This window comes from Lates calcarifer, linkage group LG1 (assembly GCF_001640805.2).
Source record: "Lates calcarifer isolate ASB-BC8 linkage group LG1, TLL_Latcal_v3, whole genome shotgun sequence".
Lineage (NCBI taxonomy): Eukaryota > Metazoa > Chordata > Actinopteri > Centropomidae > Lates > Lates calcarifer.
This window is the reverse complement of record NC_066833.1, coordinates 17,523,158-17,539,159: the sequence shown is the minus strand read 5'-3', so window position 1 is coordinate 17,539,159 and position 16,002 is coordinate 17,523,158. Positions and strand designations below refer to the sequence as shown.

The 16,002-nt window shown below is 39.8% G+C and overlaps 1 protein-coding gene across 5 annotated transcripts in view; it reads left to right on the top strand.

Moving 5' to 3' along the window:
• The window catches only part of osbpl6 (oxysterol binding protein-like 6), a 36,690-nt gene that overhangs the window by 4,255 nt on the left and 16,433 nt on the right, over positions 1-16,002 (top strand). For 4 of the 5 annotated variants that reach the window (XM_051071274.1, XM_018675806.2, XM_018675807.2 and 1 more), the window contains exons 2-8: positions 3,348-3,591; positions 11,249-11,371; positions 11,849-11,902; positions 13,026-13,139; positions 13,237-13,407; positions 15,394-15,538; positions 15,722-15,825. In XM_051071274.1, the coding sequence (XP_050927231.1) occupies positions 3,445-3,591; positions 11,249-11,371; positions 11,849-11,902; positions 13,026-13,139; positions 13,237-13,407; positions 15,394-15,538; positions 15,722-15,825 (858 nt within the window). In that variant the 5' untranslated portion in view covers positions 3,348-3,444. Of the gene's footprint in view, positions 1-2,200; positions 2,330-3,347; positions 3,592-11,248; positions 11,372-11,848; positions 11,903-13,025; positions 13,140-13,236; positions 13,408-15,393; positions 15,539-15,721; positions 15,826-16,002 lie in introns of all 5 variants that reach the window. The other variant, XM_051071273.1, reaches the window with a different exon arrangement.

Sequence of the window (16,002 nt, the reverse complement as noted above, 5' to 3'; positions counted from 1 at the left end):
TGGTAGCACAATAAGACAAGGCAACTAAGCCTCATTATAACAGTGCGTGTGATCAAGTTGTTCAAGTTTGGTGGCATTTTACTCCAACTTGAGGAATTAAAAGAATGTCAAGAGAAGGGTCCTTTCCTCAGACTGTTACATACTAGTGTCATTGTTGCTGAAGGCTCCTCTTTGTCCTGGAGTATAATGAAATACTGCAGCCACAGTCCATTATCTGAACCTCAGCCTTTCAGAAAAGAACTTTGAGAATAAAGTGCATCAAAAGAAAATATCACATTGCATCCGTTATGTGCAGAAGTGCACATCATACAGGAATATTCTGTGTGATTTATTCAACTGAAATCATTTGAAAGATGTCATGTTTTGAATAATCTATTCTCAGGACTAGAATTTGTGCTCACATCCCCACAGCAGTCTCTTCTCCCTGGAACATTTTTACATTTTAACAGTGCATTTCATCTAAAAGTGTGTGACCCTAAAATTAGTCCATTGTAAGAGGATGGAATCAGAACTTACTGTACGAGCACAATATGTTTTATTCACACCAAAACACGCACACATACTCATTAAACACTTACAATTGTCTGGTGAAGACAGTGTAGTGTTTGCTTTGACACTGCTCTTGAGGTATCGGCCAGGTGTGGCCCTGCCTCGTCCTTCTGCTTAGAGGACCATAATCATGGTGACTGGATTTAGAAGATTAAGCTCATGACTAATCAAGTCCTGGGCACATGTTCCCCAACATGGTAACTTGCTTCATATGGAGCGGCACTGCTGTCTGTCTGAGCAGGATTCAAGCAGACTGTTCCACATGGGTCTGTCAGATTTAAAAAAAACTGGCACTTTCTTTTGCCTGTAAACTATAAGTTTACTTGGCTGGTGATGTTTGGAACTTTTCATTTACTCTACAAATCCTCTGTGTTTCTCACATCAGTTACTGTATACACATCAGTTACTGTATGAACACTTATGGGCTAACAATAATCGGCCAGTTTAGTCGGCTATTGAAATTGTTTTGATTCTGCTGTAATATACGTACAGTGTCTCAACATGTAATTCACATTGCCAGTGATGAAACTACTATATGTTCTGCAAAAATCAAAAAGTGAAGTCGGACATGTTATAGTTTTTGGTAGCCATAGTAGCAGGTTTCACTTCACTTTTATTTACATTTGTTTTGGCATCTTTCTGTCATTTTCATATGCTGATAGTTGGCTGTTTATGTTTTTAATTTACAGTAAATGTCACTGAAAATGCCTGCCTGTCTGCACAGTCAAAGATTAACAGTGTATTAAAATGGCAGAGTTTACATTAAAAGCACTCCTCACTTGTGCTTCCTTATTAGGTCAAGGAGAGTGGATGTATTAAATAGGCTAAGTGGCGTACACTATCTGAATGGACTTAGCACGTTGTCTTACAGTAGCTTAGATCCTAGTTGGCTTAAAACAGGGCAGGGATGATGACGTTCTCCAAGTATCTGAATTATAGAGGATGGTGTGTGTGTGAGTACTGTATGCTGCACCATCAGCGTGTAAGAGTGTGCACTGCTGAAGTGTGCAGAGCTGCTCAGTGGACTCAGGTAGTTTCCCTGATGTGTGGGAGAACCTCATCCTGTCGTTAAAACCACAGGGTGTCCAGGGTTGTATACAATGCCTGTGAACACAAACCGTCTGTGGTGTCACATATCACTGCCTGGGATGTTGAAATCCTGCGCTGCTTTACAGTTTTCTCTACCAGTCTTTTAGATTTGGTCTCTGACTTCATATAGTTGCCATACTACCACTACTACTACTACTACTACTAATAATAATAATCAGAATAATGATAATAATAATAATAATAATAATCAGATAATCATAATCAGAATAATAATAGCAATAGTAATACTCCATGAGTGATTTATTTGAATTTATTTAAAGGCAATGGATGATGAATGTCTCTTTAAATGTGTTCAGTATATCCACTACTGATATCTGTCTCCCAGTATGTCCTTGTGTGTAAATACTGCATCCTCAGAATCTTTTCCCCAAAAGTCACATGATCAACACTGAGGCATTTGGTCAGAAATATGGTTTTATTTGCCGTTTTAAAGGTCCAATAACATCCTCTGTATCTCACCAAGTGTCTCTGTTTCTAAATTGAAAGGGTTTGTTTATCTGTTTGTTTTCTACTATCTTGCAATCGATGTATGTTTTATCAGCGCTGAGACCTCCTGAGAGCTCAGACAATTACACCGCGCCACTGCAGGCAGTGCTACGGGTATCAGCGTGGAGCAACACAGTGCCATGACTAATGATGAAAACAAGCACTCCCCGATGCTATCTGAACAGTAAGGTTAACCAAATAATTGAAATCTAGTACATTTATTGTAATTATGGCCATGCCAATGCTGGCTGAGGTTTCAGAGTTTAAACCAGAGGATGTTGCTATTTTGGGAGCTTTGGCTCAGGTGTATAAATGGGTATGTGTTATGTTATACCCTGTTTGTGGTCATAGAAGTCAAGCTGGAGATTCTTTCTAGTATTGATTTGGTATCATCAATAATTACCATCATTATCGTAGTGGTAATAAGATGTTGATAATGATTAATGTTACATACGTAGTCCTCTGGGATGATCTCAATCTTCTGCAATGGAGGCAGTGACTTCAGTCATAAATTGACATGGTGATCTGCCTCATTTTGTGACTGTAAACAGAGTTCAATGCCTTGATGTAGAAAGACGCACTGTTTTCCGTTTAAGTAGCCATAAGTGGACAGACACAGTTAGAGGCTCAACTCAATATAGCTTAGAAGCAATTATCTGATTAACTGATTTGTCAATCGACAGAAGAATAATCAGCAACGATTCTGATCATCAATTAATCATTTCAGTAATTTATCAAGTCACAGTAGTGAAAAAAATCCACAATTTCTGAAGACAAGAGGATTTGCAGCTCTAATATAGGTTCAGTTTGGGTTTGAGAGTGTTTGGTACATACCTCTGCTAAACGCAGTATGTTGAGTAATCCTGAGTGGCACCAGTCTCATAGCTAACATAATGAAAGGCTTATTCAGTAATGCACATGTAATGAGAAGAATCTGAACAGCCCATGCTTCAAAGAATAGCGCAGGGTGTCTCAACTGAGCATCAGTGAGTTAGACGAACACACTGAAACGGATGGAGGGTAGTTCTGAAAGCCTAGAATAGGCCCAGATACTCATTTCTAACAGGAACAAACTAGACTAGACTGGTGTTTGATCGCTGACAGTGTGCCTCAGTGTTTGGTATAAACAACAGCACTGCAATAGAGCGAGGAAGGCAAAGTGGACGCCATAGCGTAAAAATTCCTGACCTTTGTTTTTTCAGATGAACAGCAAGCAGTGAGGACGTGTCAGAGGATGCTCCTGATCTGCGGGGCCCAGTGCTGAGGGAGGTCCACAGAGCCAACTGGTCGGCGCCCATCATGTCTCATCACCAACACTACCAGCGAGGCCCCCACGGCCGCACCATGAGCTCTGAGGAGAGGAGCTCCACGCCAATCAACAAGACCTCCACACCTGTTCACAAGAGCGCCTCCTCTTCTTCTTCTTCTCAGCGCGACAGCCGGCAGGTAATTTTCAGATCGCGGGAGGAGAAAATTCATCTAGAAATTGTTTCTCAGGGATAGCAGCGCTTCGGATGAGGGTTCCTTGAAGGAAAAAAATAATTTTCTGTCAGTGGGACAGTTTATGCAACAGAAAAAAACAGGCAGATAGAAGGTAAATGATGAGATATTCACCTAGGGGTTTTGGGGAGTGTAAATACAAGTACCTCAAAATTGTACTTAAGTACAGCATTAGAGCAAATGTACTTACTTATCAGTTAAAGTGTCACAAATGGGCACTCATATTATAAGTAAACACAGAACCAGTGATTGATTTTATCAATTGACAAGTCCTATAAAATATTTTAAACAGTGCAACCATATCCTTAAAAATGTTGACAGACACAGGAAGGCAGTGTTATTTGTCATTCATATGAACATCAAACAACATCAGAAACCACTCTGGGAGAAATTTGCAATTCTGAAATTACCCGGGAGCAACCATTACATGGTTTAAATTAAGTGGATGTCCAACTTAATATTCATAAGATTGCTTTTACTAAGTGATTAGTTTAATCTGTCAAATTGTTACTGTTTTTGCTTTGCAGTCAATACATACAGAGATACAGAACCATCTCCTCTGATAATGACTAATAATTAATAGCTGATTCCTTGCAAAAAGTCCATAAAAAATACTCACCTTTCCAAATGACCTTATTGACTGATTAGCTGACTAATCAGTTAAGAGAGAGCAGCCCTCCCTGGTTGGTAAATAAAAACCTTGCAGACACATGGTAAACAATGAGATACACTCTTATTTCACAGTTCACAGGACAAGTGTTTAAATGTAACCTCTGCAGTAAGGGATGTGAAGCCTCTGGCCCTCCTTACCTCACTGAGCTACTGTGTCTCTGTGGCCGTGCAGAAACAGGACACCCAAACTGGAATCTCTGACATCACAGCTTTTCCGTCAGCACTGGCTCATGAATATTTCATGAGAGACAGGCGGAGGCTTGGTGCTCCACTGAACATGTGGCACGCTCTGGTATGCTGTGTGGGAGCCCAGCTTGTGTCCTCGGGAGATGGCTCTCGGAGGAGAAAAGGGAACTGGTTTGAGAAATGGGGGCCTGTTTGAAAAGCAGCGTTGAAGGCCTGCTGCTTGACGAGGCAGACAGTTAACCCCTCCGACCCTTCTGTTCATTGTTCCTTTCCTTAATGTCACTGACTCACTTCTGATAACAAGGCCTTCGCGGGTGAAAGGGTTCAGCATTTCATTTCCCTGACGCTTCATAATCTTAAAGCCAAGTTCATCTCAAAGCGAGGTTATCTGTTAGCACTTCTTTTCTTATTCATCTCTTTTAATACTTTTAATTACGTCAGGCACTTGCTAAAGAAGTAGCTGCAAAGATAGCAACAAATTAAGTCTTTGTCCAGAAGTTTTATACACCTGCTTGATCAAGACCTCAAGATAGTCAGCGGCATATAGAGGGAATCAGCAGCACGACAAGAATTTAATTGATATAACAGCGCTCCCTAAATGATGCAATGATGTACCTGTCTGTAGGTGATCCAGACATTTGATGTAACAGATATATAATTAAAAAACACACTTGGACTCATAATCATATACTGTTGATCATATTCAGCTGTCTCAGGGGTTTAGCTCACAACTGTTTAAAAAAAAAAAAGTACAAGGAAACAAGGGGCTGATGTCACTGGCATATTTCTAAGTACATTTTAAAAGACACTGACTTTAAAGTCACAGTGAAACAGAAGTGAAAATGTCTTAAATGAATAAGTGAAAAGCACCATAATGTGACATAATTCTTCAGATTTGACTGGATCACTCAAACAAACAATCCCTCTAATAGCTGTTCTGGAGCGTTTGGTTGTATGACACAGTCTACATCAACAGGTGTAGTTAAACTTGTTGTTGTAATATTTTCATAGTTCAAATTTGTTGAATAAGTTGAAAAAACAGTCTCACCACAAGGTTCCTTTCATAGCTGCTCTGGATCATTATCTTCCTGACAATTCCATCTGTAGATGAAAGTTGTGCTCCAGAACAGCCACTAAAATGACCTTGTAGTGAGACTGTTTGTTCGACTGTTGTTTCCAAGGTCTAGAACTAACTTAAATTATTATTATTATAAAATTTATTATTATTTTACATATGACTCTAAAAACATAGTTGACTGAGTCGCAAGGAGGTCTCCAGCAGGGAACTCTATTGACACTATGTAAAGTTATGCATAAAGCTTAGCTGTGTATAAACTTCAATGACTGCATTATGCTGCATCACTGTCTGCTGAGTGTGTTCTGTGCAGGGAGTTTTCAGTGATACCATGCAGAGAATACACAGCACGGTGCAGCATCCCGAGAGACATCCTGAGGAAGCACAGTAGACACAGAGAAAAGACCTTAGCTAGTTTGGCTGGGCCTCAGTTTTTGAGGAGAAATGTAAGTGTGGCATTTTGTTAGGGGGAGGGAGGGGGCCTTAATGAGATCCAGCCCCCATTTTCAAATCAATACATGTCACTTTCCCCTCTGCTGACAACTACTGTTCACTCTGGAGACCCTTATGAGAGCAATCAGAGGCACCACCTGAAGTGAGCACAGACACACACACGCACCCACACACTTACAGTTTGTGGACAGAGACATTGCACAATGGTTCAGGATGTCGATACAAATACCCACTTTTTCTTGTGCTGCTTGTCATTTCCTGGTCTGATAAGACATGTTCAGCTCAGAGATAGTAGGAGGGATGGACTGAATTGCACGCTGTTTGTGGTAAATATTTAAGAAAGGTCCCTCTTGATATATGAGAGTGGAGAAATAGATGATGTGATCAGTCGCTATAAGATCAGATCGTGTTTTCATGGTAATGACCAGAACATACTGATGTTACTGTAGATTAATTGATGGAGTACTTGCCCTGGCTACTGGATTATCTTCTCCCCTGTACAGATCTTTGTCTAAAAATTTAATAAAAAAAATAATTATTGATTCCTTGCCAGAGAACAGGAAATAAACTGGAAAATTGAATGTGTAAAAACCAGGTGGTTTGGATCTTAGATCGTAGGTTTGATAGAGTCTGTGCAAGTGGTACCAGTCTTTCTGGTTCCAAGTGTTGCTGTGATCTTTCCCACAACGTAAACCACCTTATTACTTTTATGTTGTCTGATATGTTGTCAGAAAGAGGATAAAATGTCCTGGAGTCAAAATTTTGGCTCATGGTCCAAAAGCAAGTAAGTGGACCTTGACAGGTCAAGAATGAACTTTTTTTTCCCCCCAGTTATCCAGATGCAACAATATCTTACCTACAACACAGCAGGTTACACATGTGGACTGTAGGTCTGTAACCGAACCTGTGGTGTTTACACTGTGCATTAGACTGTGCTTATACACAGTCTCTCAGAATATTACCTTCTCATCCATGTGGCGGCCCACGCTCCTACTCAAAGCTTTACCGCTGAGGCAGCCAGACACTGCAGTGAAATCCATCCTCACAACAGTTCCTCTGTGGTTATCAGCTGCTGAAATATCATAGTTTGGTGGTGATGGTGGAGGACGATGTAGGAGCATGTTACAGTTTTTTCCATTGCGGACTACAGTTTCATATTTTCACACAGTATATTCTTACATTGTGCAAGTGCAGCAGGTAATAACATACTGTCCCGTTTGATGCATTTTTAATTATTTAGTATTTGGTATTTTGTGGAAAACACATAGTTACATTGTTATAAGGTACTTTATATTTGAATCTCACATTAACATAAACTAGGATCTATTATCTACAGAAGACAAGAACGGCCATACTTACAATCATTTTATCTTATCCCTAATCTCTAATATCTTCAGGTAACAGTTTCTCATAAACAAACGCTGCAATTTATGATTATTTTTACCATCAGTTAATCAGCAGATTATTTTCTTGATTATTTGGTAAATCATTTGTCTATTAAATGTCAGAATTATTTAAAAAAAATCCATTTACATTTTCCCATATTCCAAGATGATGTCTTCAGGGTGACATCTTGGGTTTTGGGAATATTGGTTGAAAACCCAAATATGTTCAATTTGCAATACTATAAAATATAAAATGATATAAAATAGGCAAATCAATTATTTGGTTAATAGCAAAAAAAAGGATAATGCAATAATGAACTCATTATCACAAGTAAACAACCAAGATATTTATCCCATAATCCAGAGAGACCGACTTGTTGTTTTTCTGAGACAAGATAATTGAAGAAAATTATCTCGTTATCCAAAGATAACGAGATAATTAACTTGCGATCTTAATAAAATAAAATGATTGCTGATACGTCTGTTCTTGGCTTCTGTAGCCATCTTCTCTTAATGGTGACTGACTATTGTCACAATTCAATTTTCTAGTCTTTATTTATTTATTCATTTTTATTTTGGGTGATCAGTGATTATGTAAGCCCGTTAGATTTACAACTATTGTGAGAATATAAAGATTTTGACAGTTTCATAGTTTTATCACTATTTTTATTGCATCATTATGTTTAATTAGGGCCTGAATACACTATGGGTAATAGAAGAAATAAACTGAAATAATATCAAAATGGAGAAACATTTGGTTTTAAGGTGGTTGGGTTGGGTCTTTGCCGTACTACAGTATTTCAACAGATCCCAGCCGTCTACTTGTTCATCAGTGTCAATGGGAGAAGCAGGATGTGTAAAAGAAACTTGTCGTCAGAGGTTTGTACTGATATTTATAGTAGTGATTTAGCCTAAGGTGTCCCCAAGGAGTGTTTGTCCTTTCTCCTGCTTGGAAGACCTTAGCTGTAATAGTTTGATTCATTGCAGCATTAAAGGGTCTGCTGTGCTACACTGCTGAGTGTCACTGCAGGTGGTGGATCCCATAAGACCTGGCCTATGAAACTGACATAGGGAGACTGTTAGATTGATTTAGCTGATGATCTGGATAGTCCTTTCACTGTTCAGTGTTTTCTTTTTTTTGGATATACTGGCAACGGTGACGCTCCACCAATATGAAGAACATTTTTCAAGGAAAAGAAAGGTTTTAAAAAAACATTTATTCAGAACAAAACCCTAAATCAAGTCAGTCTTATCCAAATCAAACAAACACGCTCATGGAACAAATCTTTTTCAGTCTTCACACAGAAAAGCAGACAGCTTCTTACTGAGTCTGCCACAAGATCCTTCATTAAAGTGGTAAGCTCACCAAGAGGGACCGGCTCATTCAGCTTTTAAATTATTCTGCAGCGAGATCAATGAATGTGAGCAGAGTGCAGGAAATCACTTTGGCTTAATTCCGTCCTGTTTCCAGGGTCAAATAACAAAAGCAAATTCTCTGACTGTAGCAGTAATTTCCATATAAACCAGCAGTCGGCATATACTTTGGTATTTACTGTACGTGGGCCCAAAGGTTGTGTGGACTGTTCCTCACAGGGAATTTGCTGATTTATATTGTTTATTGGTTTGGATCTTAAAACGATAACCAGGAAAGTGCATTGAATTGCACTATTTGCAGCAGAAGCCATTCTTTATTTAGTGTAGTATTGATTTATCAATTTAGAGCCTTTTGAAAGTCTGTTTGTAATGCTTCAGATAACACACAGGAAGTCTGTATCGAGGGTTTCTCATGTGCTGCATGCTGCCTGTTAGGGTGGGTGCTGTTATGTTCTAGAAAAGGGAAGTGTTGGTGTATTGATATTTTCACAAGCAACATTATACAGCAGAGTTATACAGAGTTTGATGCAGTTGATAATGACCTAAACGCTTTGAGTATAATGAGTAGACCGCTGCCTTTTACGATATGATTGCTTTGAACAGTGAGGTACATTTTGCTAATGAAGTTGATCTCCCCCACTTCCCTGGTTGCACATTGCCACTGAAAGGAGGCGGCTGCAGTCGGTGGAGAAACATGACCTCATTACCCGACAGATCTGTCCGCCTGGTCATTAGATTAAACAAGCTGTTGTCTGCTTTCGTTAAATGCCCTGCAAACCAAGGGCGGGTGTCATCACGTATGCCCAAAGAGCTCGAAGATCACAATGACACAAAGTGCATTGAGGAGACACAGGCCATTATTTGGTTTACCACTGAAGCTTGTGCACGTTTAATTTTGGATCTTGCCTTAAAGGCTCTGCCTCTACTGAATCAAGTATGAAATTAAAAATCTGACCTACTTCAGCAATATTACACTTATATGCATTCCATTTATTTGATATTAAAAGACTCATTCTGATGAATAACTGCCTGAAATAAATGAATATGTGTTGTTCAGGTATTTCTACAGAGAACAGACAATGCTTCAGGGTTTTACAACAACATTTCGTAGACCCTAATGCAATGCAGCAAGAAAACATGCTCTGTTTATATCATGGTTTCTCTCCAGACACATGTTTAACAGAAAGCTAAACATGACAGTTGCAGCAACAATACATGTTTACAGCTATTGAATGCATTCTGGGAAACGTAGGAAATTACTCACTGAGATACAAGCAAGAAAGCAAGCAAGAAATGACAGTAGTCAGAGGATTTCTGCAAGTAATCCATGAATTCATATATTCAAAAATCTGTCAAGATGCATCTCCAGTTTTGTTGACCCTCTGTAGATAAATAGGGTATTCGGATGGATGTTGTAAAGTAGAAGGAACTAAGTTTTTGTTAAAGATCACTTCATATTTAGGAATATTATTGTGATGCCAAAGATTTGACTCACATTCCTCAATAACAACCATTTAGTAATGGACCAGAATTCCACATAAAAAGACCAAACAAAACAAATTTCAGTAACCTGCGACCATACAAAATAAATCTTTAGTGAATGCATACTGTTCAACTAGTAACACTGAAGTCCTTTATTTACATTTATAAGCTGTATACAAGCATTTGATAAATGGTTTAAAACACTCTATAATGTAGTGGTACTCAGCTACAAATACATGTTTAAGTGTTTATTAATGTACAGTGTTTGGCAGCAATTCTAACTTCCCCTATGAAAACATATTTTATATTATTAAAACTGTGTTGTACTGTATTATCAATATCTGTTTATACACCAGCCTCTACTTGGCAATATGTCTACAGGAGGAGTTATAGTTTAAAATATGCTGCTAATAAATGCTAGATAGGAGGATTTATAGTAGAGTACAGCCCCGCTAACATAGAAGTAGATGAGACAGTTAGAGGGAAAAAATGACAAAGTTGGACACAGAATAACTTGTGAAAGACAGTGACAGGGCAGTACAACATGAGGGCGATGATCCTTTCCCTCAGCTTCCATCAAAGCTGTATCATGTGTCCTCCACTCTGCATTGGGACAACGGTGTGATGTCTCACCTGTCCCTGCCTGACCCCGCTGTCCCTCTACTCCAGAGACATCACTTTGATTTACAGACCCACTAGAAGCAGGAAGAGCACAGTCAGGAGAAAGCTAATGGGGTGGAAATGCTGAGAGAGCAGGAGGAATTTGAATGGGGCAGTATTTCTTTAAATGTGTAGTGTAGGGGAAAAGAATAAACAAGTATTAAGTGTATCCCTGTTGTTTTTCCTCTGTCTGTCAGACATTGGCATGACAGCAGTCTTTTCTTTTTATTAAAACATGTGTATCTCCTGCCTTCTTATTATTATTGGAGGAGTGAGTGGATTAGTTCTGACACAGCGCTGTTCTTTTCCTCCCTAGGAGGCTGACAGCTGGGAAATCATCGAAGGGCTGAAAATTGGTCAGAGCAATGTCCAGAGGCCTGATAAACACGAGGGCTTTATGTTGAAGAAGCGGAAATGGCCCCTGAAAGGCTGGCACAAGGTAAGATCCACAGGCAAAGCGAGACACGAAAAGCTTTTGTTGCTCGGGGGGGAAAAAAGAGAACACTTTCAAACACAGCTGCATCCCGAATGTTAAACAGTTTGCTGTCGAGTGAAGTGCTGTTGCTTGAAAGAAGTTCCCCTTTTAATGCACCTTGCCTCACCCTCAGTGGGCCTCTTCGGCAAGCTTAGTGGAAATTTCATTTGAAGTCACCACCGTCAGCTTGAGCTTAACTGTTGTTTTCTCAAAACACATGAATACCAGTGGAAACTAGTCCCTTTTGTTAACATATTTGAACTTACAACACAACACACATTACACGACACATAGAACACAAAACGTATGTCCTTCAGCAAACTATGAGGGAAATTTGTGATGAATCTTAAACATAAACAGGTCCAATGTGATCTATATTTAGTTGCCTGTTCCTCCTGTTATTTAACTAATGTATTATTTTTGTGCTTATTTTCTCTGCAGCGTTTTTTTGTTCTGGACAATGGTATCCTGAAGTACTCAAAGTCCCCCATTGATGTAAGTAACCCTGACTATAACCCACAGGCACAAACAGGGCAGGCCAGCCTGACATCAGCTTGGCTTGGCAATGAGTCAGCAGAAACATCAGCAACACGGTTCATGATGTTCAGTTCAGTGTTTTAGTATGCCATGTCACTTCGCAGGAAAACTAGAATTTAGATGACGAAATGAGAATGAAACACGACTGTCAAGAAGCAGGAGAAATAGCTTGCAAACTCTGGATTGTTTGTATTCACTTTACTAAGAGTGTTTCAGATTTTCATTCAGTACATAAATGATCATTGGTGTCAGTGCTGTTTTCAGGGCTGTGGATTAATCCAGCTGTTTTCTTGGTTCACTGATGAATTGTTAGGCATATTCAACCTCAGAAAATGAAAAATGTCCAGCAACATTTCCTAGAGGCCATCCTCAAATCACTTGTTTCGTCCAAAGATATTTTCTATCATATGATACAAAAAAGCTGAATGCTGATGAAAAGTGAAGTGATTATTTGACTTTTTTTCCCTTTCAGATGAGCTCAGTCACTGACAATCAACTGTGTAAAAGTAGATACTGTCACAATACTAAAAGAATCCTGAAAGGGTTCCTGAAATGTGGTCTTTCTTTGTTTTTCTTCCATATGTGCTACTTTGCTACTTGTTAATCACTTATTGCTACAATAAATAATCTGAGGATCACCATCACACCAATTTGTAATCTTGTATGTTTATTGTCCTCTTAGATATAAATATGTACATATGCTTTTTGCCAAAACATTTTTTTTCTCAAATTAGCTGAGAAACTCAACAATATTTCCACATACCCCTGGGCAACTGATGAAGTCCCTGGGTTACAAGTAGACTTTTTTGGGAATCACTGACTTAAATGATTATTTCTTAGCAAAATAGACTATGACTCCACTAATTAATCTAATTAATCATCATAACCAATCATAACTGTTTAGCTGTTTGGCTGTATTAATTTTTCCTGATTAAAGGTGTGAGGACTGAACACACTGGGTGGTGTTGTAAGGATTTATGATGTGAAAGAAGTTTGTTGTAAATGTATTTACCGATAAAAATATTATTTGAAAAATGTGACTAAAGGTTAACTGAAAAAATGTGTCTCTCACTTGCCTTAGATCCAGAAAGGTAAACTGCATGGCAGCATTGACGTCGGCCTCTCAGTCATGTCCATCAAAAAGAGGGCCCGCCGTATCGACCTGGACACTGAGGAGCACATCTACCACTTGAAGGTAACGCTGATTGGAAGAGTCAGTCAGGTCATTTTAGCACCGAGGTCAGAATTCAAACAGAACAGAATTCAAAGCTCTCTGTGCTCTTCCTCTTTAGGTCAAATCTCAAGAAATCTTTGATGCCTGGGTGTCCAAGTTGCGTCATCACCGGCTTTACAGGCAGAACGAGATTGTGCGATCTCCCCGGGAGGCCACCATGCGAACATTCCCTCCTCCGGCTGCCATGGAGTCCCCCCAACCTGCTGCAAGTGTGGTACATGAAGCAAAGGTGAGTCCTCCCACCCCCTGAAAACACCACTACAGTACTGTAAGTGCTCTCAAATTCTGTCAAGAAAATCTCTTTGAACTGGCTTTTTATCCTTGTATGGAAATTGGTTTGCACTCTCCCATCTAATTAGTAAAAAATGCACTCTGTACTGTAAAACACTACACTACAGATTTAATGTTGATATGGACCTTTCTTAACAGACCAGTCTGAATATTTTTCATACCTATACTACTTCTGTGTGTCAGGCTTAAAAGTAGTCTCTTGCTGTGCTCTGAGCAGAGTGCATTTACTTATTCAAGAAGGGTATGTCATTGGGAATGAGAGATCGCCTTGTTCTGTTTTTTATTGGAAACTGGGATAGTCTACCAAAATATCATCCAGAAGAGAGGACGTAAAATTCACTGAACACTCACAGTAAAGACAGTGAAGACTCTATGGTCAAACAAGATTGTGTCTGCCTCTGTGCTGCTTTGATCACCCTCACCTGATAACTTGTCACAGATGACTTTGTGGTGTTTAATATTTTCTTTTCAGTGTGTCTTAATTTGACATTACATTTCCATACAAATCCTAGTCAGATGGGTGACAAATTAAAGGGAAAACCTGAAAAATGAGGGCAGGAACAAGATGACAGTGCCCTTATTCATAGGGCACAAGGGGAACTGAGTAGTCTGAGTATAAAAAGATCTCAACCCAGTTGAACACTCTCCACCACCACCATCAAAACAATGTGTTTTGATGTGTAACAATGCCAAGGAGCATTGAAGCTGTTCTGGGGGCTTGTGGAAGCCCAAAACCTTACATTGTGCTGGTTTTTCTTTTTCTTTTGTCACCTGTCTGTAGCAGGCCTGTATCCAAGTATCCATATATGGAAGCCACTGTTTCACTAGGTGCGATTTGAACACTTTGTTTCCATGCCCCTGATCTGTCTGCTGGATCATGTGGCTAATTGTCAGATTAATGGCTGTGAATGTGTAGACACATATCTGCCTAGCGCAATAGAGCCAACGGGGGAAATAATTGTATCCAGATCATTAGGATAACACAAAAGGATTGTTTGTCGGGACTGTTACAAGTTCAGTGTGAACCTCTGGTCCCTGTCAACGTGTCTGATTTGTGAGTAAATGTGAGGATGCAGCCAGAGCAGGTTCTCGTGGGAGTGATACTCTGTGCCTCATTCAGGCCATTAGAGGTGATCAGTAGGATCTGGATTCAGAGCATCTGGCTGCAGCCTGATGAGCGCTCCCTGTAGAAAAGCTTAAATGAAAGACTCCAGTCCTAGAGTCACAATTAACTGCTGCACTGAAGACTCAGAAGGAAGACATGTCCTGCAAAAACCTTAGACAGCATTTGTACAGGCTCCTAGAAGCAGATAATATTACACATTATTCAACCTGCTGTATTTCATAAGTTGTTTAAAAATTGTCAGTTGTCCTTCACTGTGAGCTTCTGGAGAGACTCACTGCAGCTGTTGCAGGTGGGCTGTTCAAGGGCCCCAAAGAGTCACATACAAGTAATGATTTTCTATCCAGAATAGTGCTAAAAATTCATCTAGAGCTGTTCTGATTAAGGCATTTATCAAGCAAAAATGCCAAATATTTACTTCTTTGGCAGCATCTGCTGCTTTTCTGTACTTTTTCCTCATTTCATGTCATTGCAGACGTGGATTTTGGATTGTATCAAAGATATCAGGTTGGGGTCTGGAAAACTGGAACCTGACCTTCATGTTTTACGCATGTCACTTATGAGTTACTCTCAAGAAAATTTATAATACAAATTAGACCTTGCCCAGACTGCCAGGGCTTTCACACACAAAAGAAACGTAGCTCACCTGCTCACCCCAACTTCATGATATGACTAAGATTTGCTTGATGAGCATCACCTCTCTTATTCTTAAATGCTGTCTGAAGAGCTCCTAGAAATGCTCCACATTTTTCATTCAGTCATGTACATTGACTCTGTGTTTGCTCTTGTATCACACCACAGCAGGCCAAGCCAAGCAGCTTGCCGTGGCAGCCGGTGGCCCCAAGCAACAGCAGCAACAGCAGCCTGCCTGCCTCCTACAGCAACGGCCAGAGCAAGGTGGTTGCTTGGCTGCAGGAGTCAGAGGAGATGGACAAGTGTGCAGAGGGTAAGAGCAATTTTCCACCTTACACTGGCAACAAATCAGATTTTACAAAGGAGTGTATTAAATCAAGCCTCGGGCCTCGTGATAAGTCTTTCGAAACCCCTGAGCAGAGGATTGATGCCCATTTCATGACACATATTGCTGAAGGTGTTTCTGTGCGTGTGTGGGTGTGAATTTTATTTTCAGAGCTTGCACGGTGCCAGTCCAACCTGACTGAGCTGAGCCGGTTATTGCAGAGTCTGGAGATTCTACAAAGGACACAGTCAGCACCCAACTTCACAGATATGCAGGTAAAACAGACACAAACACATCCACTGATACAAGCGAGCGGGAGAAGAAATTTAGATGGTGTTTCATTTAGAGTTCTCTGTGTTTATGAGGTTCTCAGAGGCCTGTTTTAGTCAGTTAATGACGTAAGTGTGTCAGTCTAAGGAGGGTGTAGTCTTTAAAAACCTCATCCTTGATAC